This window comes from Carcharhinus amblyrhynchos, chromosome 11 (genome assembly GCF_965287045.1).
Source record: "Carcharhinus amblyrhynchos chromosome 11, sCarAmb.v2.hapA, whole genome shotgun sequence".
In the NCBI taxonomy this organism is placed as follows: domain Eukaryota; kingdom Metazoa; phylum Chordata; class Chondrichthyes; order Carcharhiniformes; family Carcharhinidae; genus Carcharhinus; species Carcharhinus amblyrhynchos.
The window spans coordinates 40,957,989-40,974,657 of record NC_137334.1 but is presented as its reverse complement, the minus strand read 5'-3'; the positions used below and the strand labels follow the sequence as shown (position 1 = coordinate 40,974,657).

The window sequence follows — 16,669 nt, the reverse complement described above, 5'->3', positions numbered from 1 at the left end:
TTCCAGCACTTAAAATAATAAAATTAAAAATACCTTCTTCTGCTTCTTTCTTTGGTTTCAATGGTTCAGGAACTGGCTTCTTAGGAACTTCTGGCACTTTAAAAATAGTTTAGTGGTAAGATGATTAGGGTTTAATGCTTTCATCATTAGAATATCTAAGAATAAGTTAATATAACAATAACATATTTGGCAGAGAAACTTAACTCAAGGTAACACTGTCACTATAATCCACATTTAGACAAATTGGGAAAGAAACTGGTTAAAATGAAACCAAATGGACCACCTGGCATTGACCTTAGCACTGGAAACAAGCAAGATATATCCTGCCCAGTCAACCTGCAAAATCCCCTGCACAAACATCTGGTGACTTGTGCCTGAAGTTGGAGAGCTGCCCCACAGAATAAGCAAGCAATAACTTTATATAGAACTACTCAGAGAATCACAACGTTCCATGCTCCTCCATCACCATCCCTGGCTATAACTTCTCCTATTAGCAGGATACATCTACCAGAGGTGGTAGCTTAACAGTAAGCAGTAAGGATGGAGTGACTCTAGGAGGTTTCGAAATTGGCTCCGGACCCTATAAAGTCTCATGGTTTCAGGTCAAACACGATCAAGAAAATCTCTCAATGACCATTCCCTACTACCCTCCCTCAGATGACGTAACAGTTATCTTGCATGTAGATCACCATTTGGAAGAAATTCTGAGGTTAGCAAGGGCACAGATTGCATTCTAGGAGGGAGATGTTAATGCCTATCAGCAAGTGTGGCTTGGTAGTATCATTGCTGATCAAGTTGGCTAGATCCTGAGAGATATAGCTAATACCAAACTGGCCATGTATCTCTGTCAGTGATGTGTGGCACTAACACAATACTAAATAGAATAGATTCAAAACAGATTTAGCATCTCATAACTGGGCGCCCTCAAACCACATGGGCTATCAAACAGCAGCAGTATTTGTGTTCAACAGCAATCAATAAATTAACGGTCTGTCATATCCCTTATTCTACCATTTCCACTGAACTAGGAGATCTGGTTCGATAAAGAGTGCAAGAGCATGTTAGGAGCAGTACACAGACTTAAAAATTAAGTGCTATCCCAGTGACATGCATGAGAAATGCCTGAAGCAGCTCACTATCGAAAAAATTAGGGAATTCCAAAACCAATATGTTTGATCAAACCTATAGTCCTGCCGCATTCAGTCATGAATAGTGACTAAAAATGAAACAACTACAGAGATGGGGAGGCCCCATGAACATGGGGTCAAATGTCTGATTCATCTTGACCTTCTCTTGAGGTCCTAGCGTCACAGAAGACAGTACTGAGCCAATTCTATTCATTCCACATAATATCAAGAAATCTCTGGCTTTAGGTAGAGCAAAGCTGAAGGGACTGAACAAAATCCTGGTTGTAGTGACAAAGTCTTGTGCTCCAGATGGCTGTTCCAGTATGGCTACAACACTGGCATTTACCTGACAATGTGCAAAAGTATCCAGGCATCTATCTACAAAAAGGAGGAAAAATCCAATCCAAACCAATTACCAACCCAACATTCTACACTCGATCATTTGCAAAGTGATGAAAGGAGTCATTAACAGTGCAATCAAGTGACACTTATTCAGCAATAACCTACATAGAGCCACTTAGTTTGGGTTGCACCTGGCTTCAGGCCTCATTTTAGCTTCATTCCAAATATGGACCCCAAAAAGGATGATTTGAAGAGGTCAGATGAGAGAGTGATAGCTCTTGAGCTCAAGCCAGCATGTGACTGGCTATGGCATTAAGGAACCCAAACCAATTTTATGCCAATGGAAATAAAGGGAAATAACTAACACAAAGGAAGGTAGTTGGGTTTGTTGGAATTTGTAGCTACAATAACAATACTTGTAAAAGTATTAAAGCATAATCAATAAATCGAATCACATTTTAATATTTAAACAGCAACATGGCATTTCCAGCATCTAAATAACACAAAGAAATACCTTTTCCTGGAGTAACTGCCTCTTTCTTTGGTTTCAATGGTTCAGGGACTGGCTTCTTAGGAACCTCTGGTACTTTAAGAAACATAATGTTAAGATACTGAATATGTAATCATTTTATCAATAAATGATCAAAGTATCACATTAAAATAACACAAACATAGCTGGCAGAGAAATTCAACCCAAGGCAATATTACCTAATGTCATGTACACATACATCAGAGAAGAACCTAGTTAAAATAAAACTAGAAGGATCAGCTGGCATTGACCTAAGTATAGGAAACAACAAAGAGACATTCAACCCTAACCTTAACCCTGAAAGATCCTCCTCATTAAAAGCTGGGGACATGTGCCAAAGTTGGGACAACTGTCCTACAAACCAGTCAAGCAACAGCCTGATCCCCATCAAAGAGCCACTATTCCAGAATCCGGCATCATTATCCTGGCTATGCCCTGTGTCACCAGCAGGATAGACCCACCAGAAAGGTTCTACAGGCTGTTATGATCCTGGGAACACTCAACCTTGCTTCCAGTTGTCATAAATTCCCATGGTATCAAATCAAACAAGGCTAAGGAAACTTCCTACTTATTAACACCCACTGCCCTCCCTCAGTTATGAGTTCCTAATCCTACATGTTGAATACTATTTGGAAGAAGCATTGAGGGTTGCAAAATAAAACCAAATATCTGTACATAAGAAATGTGCCTCCTTGTTGGAACATTCTGAGGTCGTTAGGCCAATCTCAACCAGTGAGATGCATTCCTAGACCAAAAACCATGTCATATGGGAGTTGACATCACACCATCCCTACCTGAGGGGCACTGGCCTCCTAGCAGAGGATTCTACAAGGTGTCCCCACTGACATTATAAGTCAGACATGCTTCAAACAACCTTACCCATACTTTTCAAGAAAGAATGCAACAAATTACACCATGCATCTCTCATCTGCTTATTTTTCTCTCATAATTTATTTATTTTGTGCCAGTAATGTTCTGAGACCTACATATCACTTGGCAAGGCAAAAATGGCAGATGCCACACCACAGCACAGAAGATGTAAAGGTGTGAATTGTAAGTTGACAAACAGCAACAGAATGCATGAAGCAGTGTTGCAAGTAAGAGAGCAGACTCTTTCAGGAAGCTTTTATCTATTAAATCCATCATAAATATGAGTCAACCCAGAATGTGATAATGGCAGAACATCAGTGGTAAATGATGGAAAAGTACGATTGTCACCCTTAGGTTAGCCACCTGACCCACTGAATGTTTGTCTTATGAGAAAAACAAAATGAAAACACTCTTGGAAAACATCATAAAACATAAAAGCTGAACAGGATCACCCAGAAATCTCTTTATTTTGGCTCAATGAAAAAGAACATCTAATCGGTCCATCATGAAATAATTAATTGTTCATTGAAGACACAAAATACAGACAGTGACACTGAAAATGGAGAAAGTGATATGATAAATGTTGCTCTTGACACTCATGATGAAATATTCAGAGTATTAAGAAATAGGTGAGGATGTGGCTTTTGAGTCTGAAGATATTGAGTGTGGCACTGAGAATGTAGAGGGAGGTCTTGTGATACACTGAGTTGCATCTCTGTCTCTGCCAGAAGCTGTGGGTTCAAGTCCCAATCAATGGCCTTGGACTTGATGGGCAATGGGGGTACATTTCTAATGCAGCCAAAAGATTGACTGTCAATCTGTGAAATCCTTCCAACATGCCAATGACAGATGGCAAGAGTGGGAGAGATTCTAATCAGCCATGCTTGATGCAGAGTGGCGCCCCTCAAGCGATGAGCCTCTGACGACAGGTTAGCAACCTGTTCCAGACAAAACCTTGCTATGGGAACAGATGAAGGATTGTGGGAAGAGAAACAACAACAACCAAGAATGCAAAGAACAATTTATAAAAATATTTGTAAAAGATGAGAATCTAGTTAAGTAAAACAAATCAAAGTAAATTAATTGTTTTTTTTGTCATGTAATACTTTGAACTTGGGCATCTATGTTTCATATTTAAGGAATTAAAATTGGTGATTAAAGTAATTACAAAAGAAGATAATTAGTGCATTATTGAATGCAATCTGTTGAATATTTAGTCCATCTGCCCATAGGGGTAATATTTCAGCCTATGACTTCACAAAAAAAGTTATTTCTCTTATTATTTCAAAGCTTTTTTTTTTACTTTGATCCCTTCATTTCCTGGGAGCAGGATGTGTCGACCAGCATGGTTGAAAAGATATGTACCTTTTTCTGGAGTAACAGCTTCTTTCTTTGGTTTCAATGGTTCTGGAACTGGCTTCTTAGGAACTTCCGGCACTTTAAGAAACAGTTTAATGTTAAGATACAAAGCTTTCATCATTAAAATTTCTAAGCAACAAATTAAAATAATACAAGTATATCTGGCAGAGAAGTTTAACCCAAGGCGACATTATGCACACTCGTGTACACATACAGGGAGATAAATTGGTTAAAGTAAACCAAGATGGACAACACGGCATCGATGTTGGGCAGGATTCTCTGGCCGCGTGCATCCCAAGAACAGAAATTCCTGTTGGATGGTCCACCGAATTTTCTGTCTCACCCGCTACAATTTCCGTAGTGGGCAAAACAGGAGAATTTTGGCTCTAAGCGCTGGAAACATCAAGGAGACAGCCTCTCAATTTGACACTGCAAAATTTTCCTCAACAACACCTGGGGATTTGTGCCAAAACTGAGAAAGCTATTTCAAAGTCCAGTGAAGCAACAGTCTGACATAGTCCTTACAACCAATGTCCCGGATTCCTGTAGCACCATCCCTGGCTTTTCTCTGTCTTACCAACAGGACAGACTTGTGACGGTGGTGGCACAATGGCATTTAGAGGTGTGACTCTGGGAATCCTCATCCTTAACTTCAGCCTGCATACCCTCTCATGGGGGTGGATTTTGTGCAACTGATATGGATTCAGCTTACCGGATGGAGAACTGGTTGGAAAACCAAATCTTTTCTGAGGGGAAGGACCGACTGAAAATCAGGTACTTGAGTGGCCAAGCATAGGGGCTACACCAGGATTCAGGACCCCCGGATCAGTAATCCTGCCCATCCAGAGCTGCTGACCAATCATGAGATGCATTGGTCTCCATAAGAGGTTGTGTTACTGGCAGTAGTAGCTGCCGTCGATAGTGCACCTAAAGGGAGGGCTGGGTTTCGCAAGAAACTGGATGAATGAAGGTGTGAGAGGGATTGCAAAGGGGTGGGGAGGGGGTGCAGAAGTAAAGACAGGAGGATGAATTCACAATCAGAAAAAAATCCAAACCTGCCAATGAATGAGCCAACAGTCTACTCAATCACCAACTAAGTGAAAGAAATATCATTGACAGTATTATCAAGCAACAATCATTCATAGATACTCAATTTGGCTTCTACCACAGCCACTCGACTCTATGCCTCATTTCAGCTTTGTTCCAAATATGTGGACAAAACAGTGAATTGAAGAGTGAGGTAAGAATGACTACCATTGACCTGAAGCCTGCATTTCATTCAGTGTGGCATCAGTGAGCCTTTACAAAACTAAAGCTCAATGGAATTGGGGATAAGATCTCCACTGGTTAGAATCATACCTAGCACAAATTAAGATGGTTGAGGTTGTTGGAATTTGTAGTAATAATAATACTTCTCAACATATTAAAGCATGAAAAAATAGATTATTAATATTTAAATAGCAACATGGTATTTGCTTCATCCAAATATTTCCAGAATTTAAAATAAAAAGAAATCTACCTTTTTCTGGAGTAACCGCCTCCTTCTTAGGTTTCAATGGTTCAGGAACTGGCTTCTTAGGAACTTCTGGCACTTTAAGAAACAATAATGTTAAGTTGCTTTGCGTGCATTTTTTTTATCATTGAGATATCTAAGCAACAGGTTAAAATAACACAAACATATCTGACAGTGAAATACAACTCAAAATTACATTATCTATTTGCACGTACAATACTGGGGGAGAAACTGGTTAAAATCAAATAAGACTGACTGCCGAGCAATGAAACAATAATGGCAAAGACATATCAAGCCAAGTTAACACTGCAAATTGTTCCCTGGTAACATCGAGGGACTTGTGCCAAAATTGGGAGAGCTGTGATAGTGAATTCCACACATTCCTCACCTCAGTTCTAAAAGGTTATCCCTTATCCTCAAATTATGACCCCTAGTTCTGGACTCCCTCACATTGGGAACATTTTTTCTGAATTTACCCTGTCTAACCCTGTTAGAATTTTATAAATTTCTATGAGAACCCCTCTCACTCTTCTAAGTTACACTGAATATAATCCTAACGGACTTAGTCTCTCATCATGTATCAGACTGCCATCCCGGGAATCAGCCTGGTAAACCTTCGCTGTATTTCCTCTATAGCAAGGACATCCTTCCTCAGATAAAACTGCACACAATACTGCAGACGTGGCTCACCAATGCCCTCTATAATTGCAGCAAAACATCTCTATCCCTCTCTTCAAAGTCAATGAACATTTGGCTGGCTTGCTGCATCCGTCGCAGCTGCACCCACCCCACCAGGCCCGGAAAATACCAGTTCATGATATATGCGTCATAAAAGAATTTCCAGCATCTAAAATCACAAGGAGGAATACCTTTTTCTGGAGCAACTGCCTCTTTCTTTGGTTTCAGTGGTTCAGGAACTGGCTTCTTAGGAACCTCTGGCACTTTAAGAAACAATAATGTTAAGAAGTTTAAGATATAATCATTTTATCTTGAAGTATGCGAACTAACAAATTAAAATAACACAAGCGTGCTTGGCAGAGAAAATCAGCCCGTGGGAACGTTATGTATCCTCACTTACACAAACATGAGGGAAGAAACTGGTTAAAATAAAACCAGATGGACCCTACCCAACATTGACCAGAACACCACAAAAGACAAAGGCACATCCTGCTCTGCTGATCCTGCAATGTCATCATCACAAATGCCCTAGTACTTATGCAATAATTGGAAGAGTTGTTTCACAGATGAGCCCAGCATCGCCCTGACATAGCCATACTCACTGTATCATACCTTACAGCCAACGTCCTGGACTCTTGGATCACTGTGCCCAGGTTTTCTGAATTTACCCTGTCTAACCCTGTTAGAATTTTATAAATTTCTATGAGAACCCCTCTCACTCTTCTAAGTTACACTGAATATAATCCTAACGGACTTAGTCTCTCATCATGTATCAGACTGCCATCCCGGGAATCAGCCTGGTAAACCTTCGCTGTATTTCCTCTATAGCAAGGACATCCTTCCTCAGATAAAACTGCACACAATACTGCAGACGTGGCTCACCAATGCCCTCTATAATTGCAGCAAAACATCTCTATCCCTCTCTTCAAAGTCAATGAACATTTGGCTGGCTTGCTGCATCCGTCGCAGCTGCACCCACCCCACCAGGCCCGGAAAATACCAGTTCACGATATATGCGTCATAAAAGAATTTCCAGCATCTAAAATCACAAGGAGGAATACCTTTTTCTGGAGCAACTGCCTCTTTCTTTGGTTTCAGTGGTTCAGGAACTGGCTTCTTAGGAACCTCTGGCACTTTAAGAAACAATAATGTTAAGAAGTTTAAGATATAATCATTTTATCTTGAAGTGTGCGAACTAACAAATTAAAATAACACAAGCGTGCTTGGCAGAGAAAATCAGCCCGTGGGAACGTTATGTATCCTCACTTACACAAACATGAGGGAAGAAACTGGTTAAAATAAAACCAGATGGACCCTACCCAACACTGACCAGAACACCACAAAAGACAAAGGCACATCCTGCTCTGCTGATCCTGCAATGTCATCATCACAAATGCCCTAGTACTTATGCAATAATTGGAAGAGTTGTTTCACAGATGAGCCCAGCATCGCCCTGACATAGCCATACTCACTGTATCATACCTTACAGCCAACGTCCTGGACTCTTGGATCACTGTGCCCAGGTGTGTCCTGTCCAACCAGCCAGACACACCTACCAATCTTGGTGACACAGTGGCATAGGGTGGGGAGGAACTGATCTTGGAAGCTCTCATAACATTATCTCCAGACCTTGTGAACTCTGATGTTAATAAGTGAAAAATAGGTAAGGAAACATCCTACTGACTTCTTCCTGCCACATTGCCTCAGCTGTTGATTAGTATTCCTCTGTGTTTATTTAGAAGAGGTATTCAGGGTAGCACAGAATGTATACTCCAAGCAGGATTTCAACGCCAATCAGTAATAGTGGTTCAGTAGCAACACTCCTGATCGAGCTGGTCTGCCCTGAAGGACATAGCTGCTGTCAAACTGAGCTTGTGTGCTGTTGGATGGAACCACCATCATGCTAAATGGGATAGATTCAGAACAGAGTTAACTGCTCAAAACCTGGCATCCTTGAACCAAGGACAGGAGCAGCATGTATTTAACTGCAATGTGTAACCATCACCTGCTGCATCCCTCAGTCTTCCATTACCATCAAGTCAGAGGATCAATGCTGGTTCAATCAATCAGGAGCAGCACCATGCAAACCTCAAGATAAGATTCCAACATGGTGAAGTTATAAGACAACACCACATTTATGCTAAAAGCTGGGAGCAGCTCACAATAGGCAACGTTGAGCGAGTGTACAAACAATGAACCAGATCAAATCTCTGCAGTTCTGTTTCATTCATACATGAGAAGTGGTGGACAATGAAACGACTAAAGGATGAGGAGACTCCACAAACTGGAACCCAATGAAAAAGACGGAGCTGAAACATTTGCAACCATCTTCCGATTGGAATGTCAATTGCTTGATCCATCTCAGCCTCCTTCTGAGGTCAAAAGATTGCAGATACTAGTCGTCAACTCATTCAATTCACTCCACCTGATACCAAGAATGGGTTGACAGTACCAGCTACAAGAACTATAATGGGTCCTAACAACATCCAAGTTGTAGTCTTGTGCTCCAGAAGAATCACGTTCCAGCCAACTTTCCAGCACAACTGCAATGCTGGCCTCTACCTGACAATATGCAAAAGTGTCCAGACATGCCCTGTCCACAAAAAGCAGAAAAATCCAGCCTGGTGAATTATTGTCCCAACAGCCTATTCTTAATCAACGGCAACGTAATGGAAGATGGTGGTGGCAGTGATATCAAGCGACACTTGCACAGCAATAACCTGCTCATAGATGTTTAGTTTGAGGTCTGCCAGGGCCATTCAGCTGCAGAAAAAAAGAGTTGAATACAGGCAGTGAGGGGAGAATATCCGTTATCAACATCAAGGCTTGCTTTAACTGAATGTGGCATCAAGAAGCAAATGGGAAAACTCTACATTAGTTGGAGTCATAGCTAACACAATGCAAAATACTAATGGTTATTGATAATCATCTTGGCCCTAAGGAGTTTACTGCAGGAGTTCCTCAGGGTAGTGTTCCAAGCCCAAACATCTTCAGCTACTTTATCAATGAACTTTGCTGCAAAATTCAGTCAGAGGTGGGGACAATTACATGACGTTCAGTACTTTCCTGCAATTCCTCAGATACTGATGCAGTTTGTGTCCAGATGTATCAAGATTGGGGAAACATTCACACTTGGACTGATAAGTAGTAACTAATATCCATACAAGTGCCAGGCTATGACCATCTCAACAAGACAAAAAACTAATCATCTCCCCTTGATGTTTAGCAGTCTTACGATCACTGAATTTCACATCATCAACATCCTGGGTTGGGGTGTGTGTGTGTGGGGGAGGGGGGGTACCATTAACCAGAAACTTAACTGCAAAAGCCATGGCTACAAGAGCAGTGTCTTTATATGCCCTATTTGTGAACAGAAGAAGGAGAAGCGCTCTGAAAGCTTGTGGCTTGTGTTACCAATAAACCTATTGGACTTTAACCTGGTGTTGTGAGACTTCTTATTGTACAACAGCAGGTCAGAGACTGGGAATTCTGAAGTGAACCAAAGCTTGCCCATCATTTACAAGGTATAAAACAGGAGTGTGATGGAACATTCTCCACTTGCCAAGATGAATGCAGCTCCAACACCAAAGAAGCTTGACACCATCCAGGAAAAATGTAGCATTCCTGATTAATGCCCCCCTCCAAACCTTAAACATTCAATCCATTCATCACAGGTGCACAGTGGCTGCAGTGTGTACCATCTACAAGCTGCATTGCAGCAACTCAACAAGCCTGTTTTAACAGCATGTTCCAAACTCTCAATCTCTACCATGCTCTAGCGAAGGACAAGAATGGCAGGTGCTTGGCAAGTTCCCCTCTAGGGCAAACCATCCTAATGGGTCATATAACATAGATTCAGACAAGGATTTTGACAGATTGCACTTTAGAAAAAATAAAGCTGGTGGGTGTACATAACCAAACATTCAGAGCATTGCAATGTCTGCTTAATTTCAAGGAATCTCACGGTGTCCAATAGAGATTTAGCACAGGGCTTTGGATAAACTTAGGGCCCATTCTTTCGAAACTGGAATGGGTGCTCAGCTCTGTGGAACTCACTGTGATATCACTCCTTAAGGGCAACATATCAACTTCTATTGCAGTTTCAGCGGCTTCCATCAAAGCTCTGTGCACTGTTGTAAGAGTATCATGGCTCTGATGTACCATTGTTCAGAGGGTTTTTTTGTCCATTAATTTGATGTCCAGCAGATCAATAAGATTGCTTTGGAGCTGTCCCAGCAGAATGGCAGTGGTCCATGAGAATGGCAGTGGAACCCCTCTCAAAACTGCAACATTCTTGTTCCCATCTCTGCACTCTATCTGTACTTTTGTTGCCTATCCGTCAGCCATTCCAGACAGCTACAGCCCAGGCTGAAATGGTATAGTCTGCAGCTGAACCTTCTAGAACAGTAACACTAGGGAAATACACATTGGTGATTGGACTATTTTAGATACATTATCTCACGGCTGAATACATAAAAGTGCATTAGAAGGTTTATTTTCAGATGTTTTTTCCGTTTATAGGACCAGAAAGAGAATATGATGGTTTGTGATAAAGGAAGGATAAGGAATGTGGAATTTTGCTGATTGGGGAAAATTGGCTGAGGTGCTACTACCATCCATGAAGAGCTGGGACAGAAAGGGGTGACCAAATAGGTCCTCGCTTCTTTTCCCATAAAGATGATGTCATGCAACATGAAGCAAACTAGCACAAATATTGTTGCTTGCTCAGACGAAAACCACAGCGCACCTCCACACTGGTTCGGATAATGACAACGTTGCTTGGGAATACTCTGTAATATTTTTTGTGACAACATGATTTTCTTTGTAGACATGCCTTGCTTATGGGTGTGGGTTCTATACAGGAATAACAAGTCATGTCATGAGTGCATATCAATTGTTGCACAGTAGTCAGCCTTGGGCTTATCATACTGGGTCAACAGAGAACATGGTGATACAGAGAATGCTGCCAGGATAGTAGATATTCATCTGCATTGTGAGCTACTTGTGGATATATATCTACAAATAAGTAAGGGAGTGGAATGCCTTTCGGTTTGTAAAAAATGCTGAGCTCACATGAGGTTTATGCAAAGCCAATGTGCAGGATGTCCATGGCACCCTGTACCATAGAATACACATGTAAACCCTCTTGATTGCTCTATCTGCTCAACTCCAGCAAGAATAAATGAGGTGAAGCTCTCTGCATAGATAGGTCCCCTGACATCCCGGATGCAGCTGTATATTACAAACTAACATATAAGCTACATCTCCAGCAGCAGCCTGCAAAGAATCAGACATAGCAAAGATAACAGCTACATAACCTTGAAAGACACAGCAATGCTGTCCTTGCCATTCATTGAGATTGCAGCTTGGCTGCAGCAGTTAGCACATTTCAGTCATGGTTTATTTTGTGAAGTGAAGATATCTTGAACACTGGTCCATGTTGAAGTTGAGATAAGAGAATTGCTCCCTAAAGACCAGCCTTAAAAATATGACATCGTGCTGAAAGCCCTCCCTCTGCCTCTTCTAGCAGCTTGCCCTGTTCTTGTGGCCTCTCTGTGTTCTCCCAGTCCTGTTTAATTTACAGAAGAAGTTGGCCTACCAGGCCAACCAAATCAGTAAACAACTTGTTTTAACAAACAGACAGACGACTTCCTGTTGTGTAATCAAACTTTAGACAAGTATATTGAAGTTCCAAAAACAGCAGCCTGAAGAAATAATCCAGAAGCTAAGCTATGAGTAGTTCAAGTTCCAACCTCAAGTTTTGGTTACAGTCTCCAAAGAACAAAACATGACGTTTACAATTAAGATAGGACGACATGAAAAATGCAAGGAGACACACTACATTTATCGACACCTCACAACATAAATAAAAGGACACATCAATGGCAATAAGAAGATATTTTGACTTAATTGTGTTCGAAGTGAAATTTTAGTTACATTAATGAGATAGCCCCAAAAGACATGTTATAATGGAATGGCCAGAACACTATGTTGGGTTGAAATCCTCTTCTTTATTGTATACCTTTTTTTGGAAGAGCCTCCTCTTTTCCTGGAATAGCAACTGGTTTCTCCACTTCAATAACAGGTTCTCTTGGAAGCTCTGGCACTTTAAAGAACATTATTATAATTTTACCATGATATTACTTCAGAATTCAATTATTTCATGAAAATCTATAAAGCCATTAAGATACTGAAACTCAAAATGACATGACAGACAAAACGAACAGAATAGGACACATTACTTTGTAACAATGTAAGTATTGAATGGACGTGGAAAATATTGCAGCAGACAGTATGTCGTGTGAGTGACAAAAACTATATTAGCTACTATTTTGCAGAAGAAAAGAATTACTAAGCATAAATAAATGGATATATGCTGGAATAAAAACAGTATAAGTAAGATGTTAGTTAATTTATGAAAAAAAAATACATGTTTTTACAATGTTGTAGATAACAGGACAGTACAGTGCATAAGATTAAGATTTGGATGGAAACTCTTCTGTGTTCTTTTGTACCTTCAGTTGGTGCAACTTCCTTCCTTGAAACCATAACTGGTTCTTCATCAATTGGTTTCTTTGGGATCTCTGGCACTTTAAAGAACATTATTGGTTTAAAGATAAGGTTCATTTAAGATGATTCAGATAACATTAAAGTTAGTTGACCAAATCCAGACACAAAAAACACTAAATTAACACAAAATGACATTCCCTATTACAAGTACAAGACAACTGTTAAATCAAAGTAATGTAGCTTTCTATAATTCAATGTATGAGTAGTAAGTAGTAATGGTTACATATTTCTGTATTGGGGAATCATACTTGAGAACATTTATTTTGGCAAAATACGTATTTTGCTATCTTTACTAGAGAAAGGATTTTACTTCTAATTTTTACTTTGGTGATAAATAACAAGTACCAAAGGAAATTCTGGATAGGATTGAAGAAGTTACTGTGCAAACAGATTGACAAGAACAGCTGTATATATAGTATTTACATGGATTTTTTAATATACCTTTTACAGGAGTGACTTTTTCTCTTGGAATTTTAAGTGGTTGGACTGGTTCAGCAGCTGGTTTCTTTGGCACTTCCAGCACTTTAAAGAATATGATTGTTTAATGTAAGATTCATGGGTAATTATATACATCATGCTAAAGTTATATATACAACTTAATATAATATGAAACACACTGAACAGACAAAATTAACACAGTGACATTTCTCTCGTAAAGCAACAAAATTAGTATATCTTATTAATTACTTTTTGGGCACTTGAGGAGAAAATGGTTATAAGGATAATTTTGAATTGCTAGGATAATGCATTTCTCCCAACAATTAGAAAATAAAGATCGTTTACTCATTATGTAAAATTATCAAATTTAAAAATGAGATTGTTTTACCATTTTGCATTTTCTTTTTTGTTTTACATATGCAATGATACAAGTCAGCAAGTAACTTCAGGTTTCTTTCCAAATAACATCTATATTCCTGATGTTTTTGTTACTTATGCTGTCATAATAAATTTGGCAGAAATACAAAATACTCAAAAAGTAAATTTGTTTGACAGCACTGAATGCAAATAGATTTTTTTTCCTTATTGTTAGACCTACCGTTATGGTAGCATATACAACACAAACAAATGTAAACAAATATTAATTGATGTACCAATTAAACAGGAATGCACAATTGACGATAGATACACAGAAATATGGCTTAGGTGAATTACTTTTGAAGAAGAAAAAGCTAAGAACTTAGAATTGGATATATAAGAAAATGACGAAAAGTATAAATTTTGTAACACAAGATGAAAGCTAGTTTGAAATTCTGATTATTTTGTACCTTTTACTGGAGTAATAATCTCTCTTCTTTCAACTTCATCTTGTTGGAACTCTTCAATAGTAGTCATCTTATAAACTTCGCGCTCTTTGAAGAATATGATTGTTTTAAGATGTAATTTATGCAAGAACATTTAATCATTTTGAAATTGTTTAAGAACAGGCAAAGCCATGTCCTATGAAACACATAACAATAGCAACAAACATTAAATAGCATTCCATGTTGTAAAGAGCGGTAATTCCATTTATGTGGGGATAGCACCTAGCAAGAAATCTTTCTTTGGCTAAATTGAATGATTACTACTCAGCTGCTGTTAAGTGGTGGGCTCACATGTTAAACAGAGGTACATCTAAGATGTTCAAGTATTAAGGTGTTAGACCTCCAAGCAGGAAATTAATTTTAGCTATCCCCCTCTTAAAGACCCTTAAAGACCCTTTGCAAAGGTTAGAAAATATGCTAACTTTAATACGGTTCAGACCACAGTTTCATATCCATCATTAGATAAACCAATATGTTCGGTCTCTTGGTCTCATCTAGTCCTAGCAGATGTTCTTATGCTGACTCCACAAGCAAATCTCTTTGAAGCCTGAGATTTCAGAAATTCCTGATATTGGGGGCCTCCTAACTATGCTCCAGTCTCCTCATGAGACTGATCTAGATCAAGATTCAACTGGCTTTTTTTCTGTTCTGGTTACATAGGGAGTGTATCAGAATGACTGTAGTTTGAAATATATTCCCCACTATTTTATAACTAAATTAATTTTCTTCTAATTGGCATTTCCATTTCACTTGTATAATACTTCTAGTTAGTGTGTAACAATTTATTAATATATTCGCTTCATTACTTCTAATCTTTTGGTACTTAATTAAACATTATTAGCTATTAAAGCTTCTCCATGGCAGCACAAGCAATGCAATCAGATATAAAACAGAAACACCACCATACAACACAACAGCATGCATTAATGGATACAGATGGAGAAGACCAATGGGACTTAGAGTTCAGAAAGGTCCCTGGTTATGATATATAATGCTATGCAAAGTAGCAACTGTTCACATAATAATGTTGGATGAAGTTTGTATGAAAGTCTTCTTTTCATTTTTGTACCTTCAACTGTAATGATCTCTTCTTTTTCCTGAACAGTAACTGGTTTGAATTCTTCAACAATTGGCTTCTGAGGAATTTCTGACACTTCAAAAGACATCATTGTTTTAAGATGAGATTAATTAACAACTTCAAAAATATTTAATAATTCAGAACAACATGAAACACATATGACAGATGAAGCTAACACAAGAGTACGTTACATTAAATAAATTGTCCAGGTAAATGAATAGGCTGCCCATTCAGCTGGATACAAGATCCCATGGTATTTTTCAAAAAACAGCAGATTTTTATCTCCACTGTTGTGGCCAATATTTATCTCTCAAACACACAAAAAAAATTTTGTGGTCATTTATCTCAAAGCTGGTAATGGGATTTGACTGAATGAAAACTGGCTGCTACATTTCCCTTCATTACTTATGACTACCCTTCAAAACATTTGTGAAGCTTTTAGAGACATCCAAAGTGGAAGGTAAATGCAAGGTCCTTTTTCTTTTTTAGCAGTTTCATAGACCAATTATTTGAACATGCTGTATGCTGAACACTCCCAAGTTTTTAATTATATTTAATTTGTAATATGTAAGCAGTTTTTATCCAAGCCTTTCTATCTCCTATAACGTGATTCAAACACAAACTTCGAATCACTCACTTACTAATTTTATTTATTTCCCTCCTCACATTTCCAGTCCTAGTTCAGCCAAGATGGTGTGCCATTTTATATAATTTGGCACATATATTCATATCTCAATTTCATAATATGAATGAATAATGTTTTAAACAAGTAAAACTTCTTCATATGACAGTCAACACAACACAGACTTAAAATTTGGTCTACAGTTGCAGAACACAAATTCATACACAAAAAATGTAAATGATTTACATGAAGGCCATGAAAAATAGAAAAAGAAATAAGCAGAAGAATGATAGGTCCATGTAGTTTTCTACCTGTTACTGTGATGGTCTCTTTTTCCCTCAGTACAGTGACTGGTTGAGCTTCAAAGGCAATCGGCATCTGAGGCATCTCCCCAACTTCAAAGAACATTATTGTTTAAGAATGTGATTTGTTGAAAAGACGTGTATAATTTTGAAGAGAATTTTAAAAGAAAACACAACATGAAACACACAGACACATCTAACACAGGATAATAATAATTTTTCTAAGAATAGCATAACTATTATATCTAAAGATATGAGATATTAGTTTATTCAAAATTCATCCATTTGCAGAGCTTATATCAGGCATAATATGTGGCACAATGTTTCAGGGGCAGTACGGTGACACAGTGGTTAGCACTGCTGCCTCACAGCGCCAGG

The 16,669-nt window shown here is 38.8% G+C and overlaps 1 protein-coding gene across 1 annotated transcript in view; it reads right to left on the bottom strand.

The window, feature by feature from the left end:
• The window catches only part of ttn.2 (titin, tandem duplicate 2), a 324,032-nt gene that overhangs the window by 146,270 nt on the left and 161,093 nt on the right, over positions 1–16,669 (bottom strand). Inside the window, exons 133-144 of the mRNA XM_080198903.1 lie at positions 16,301–16,384; positions 15,359–15,442; positions 14,254–14,337; positions 13,430–13,510; positions 12,934–13,008; positions 12,441–12,524; positions 7,480–7,551; positions 6,610–6,681; positions 5,747–5,818; positions 4,234–4,305; positions 1,984–2,055; positions 34–96 (exon numbers count right to left, since the gene is read on the bottom strand). Coding sequence (XP_080055029.1) covers positions 34–96; positions 1,984–2,055; positions 4,234–4,305; positions 5,747–5,818; positions 6,610–6,681; positions 7,480–7,551; positions 12,441–12,524; positions 12,934–13,008; positions 13,430–13,510; positions 14,254–14,337; positions 15,359–15,442; positions 16,301–16,384 — 915 coding nt within the window. The remainder of the gene's footprint in view (positions 1–33; positions 97–1,983; positions 2,056–4,233; positions 4,306–5,746; positions 5,819–6,609; positions 6,682–7,479; positions 7,552–12,440; positions 12,525–12,933; positions 13,009–13,429; positions 13,511–14,253; positions 14,338–15,358; positions 15,443–16,300; positions 16,385–16,669) is intronic.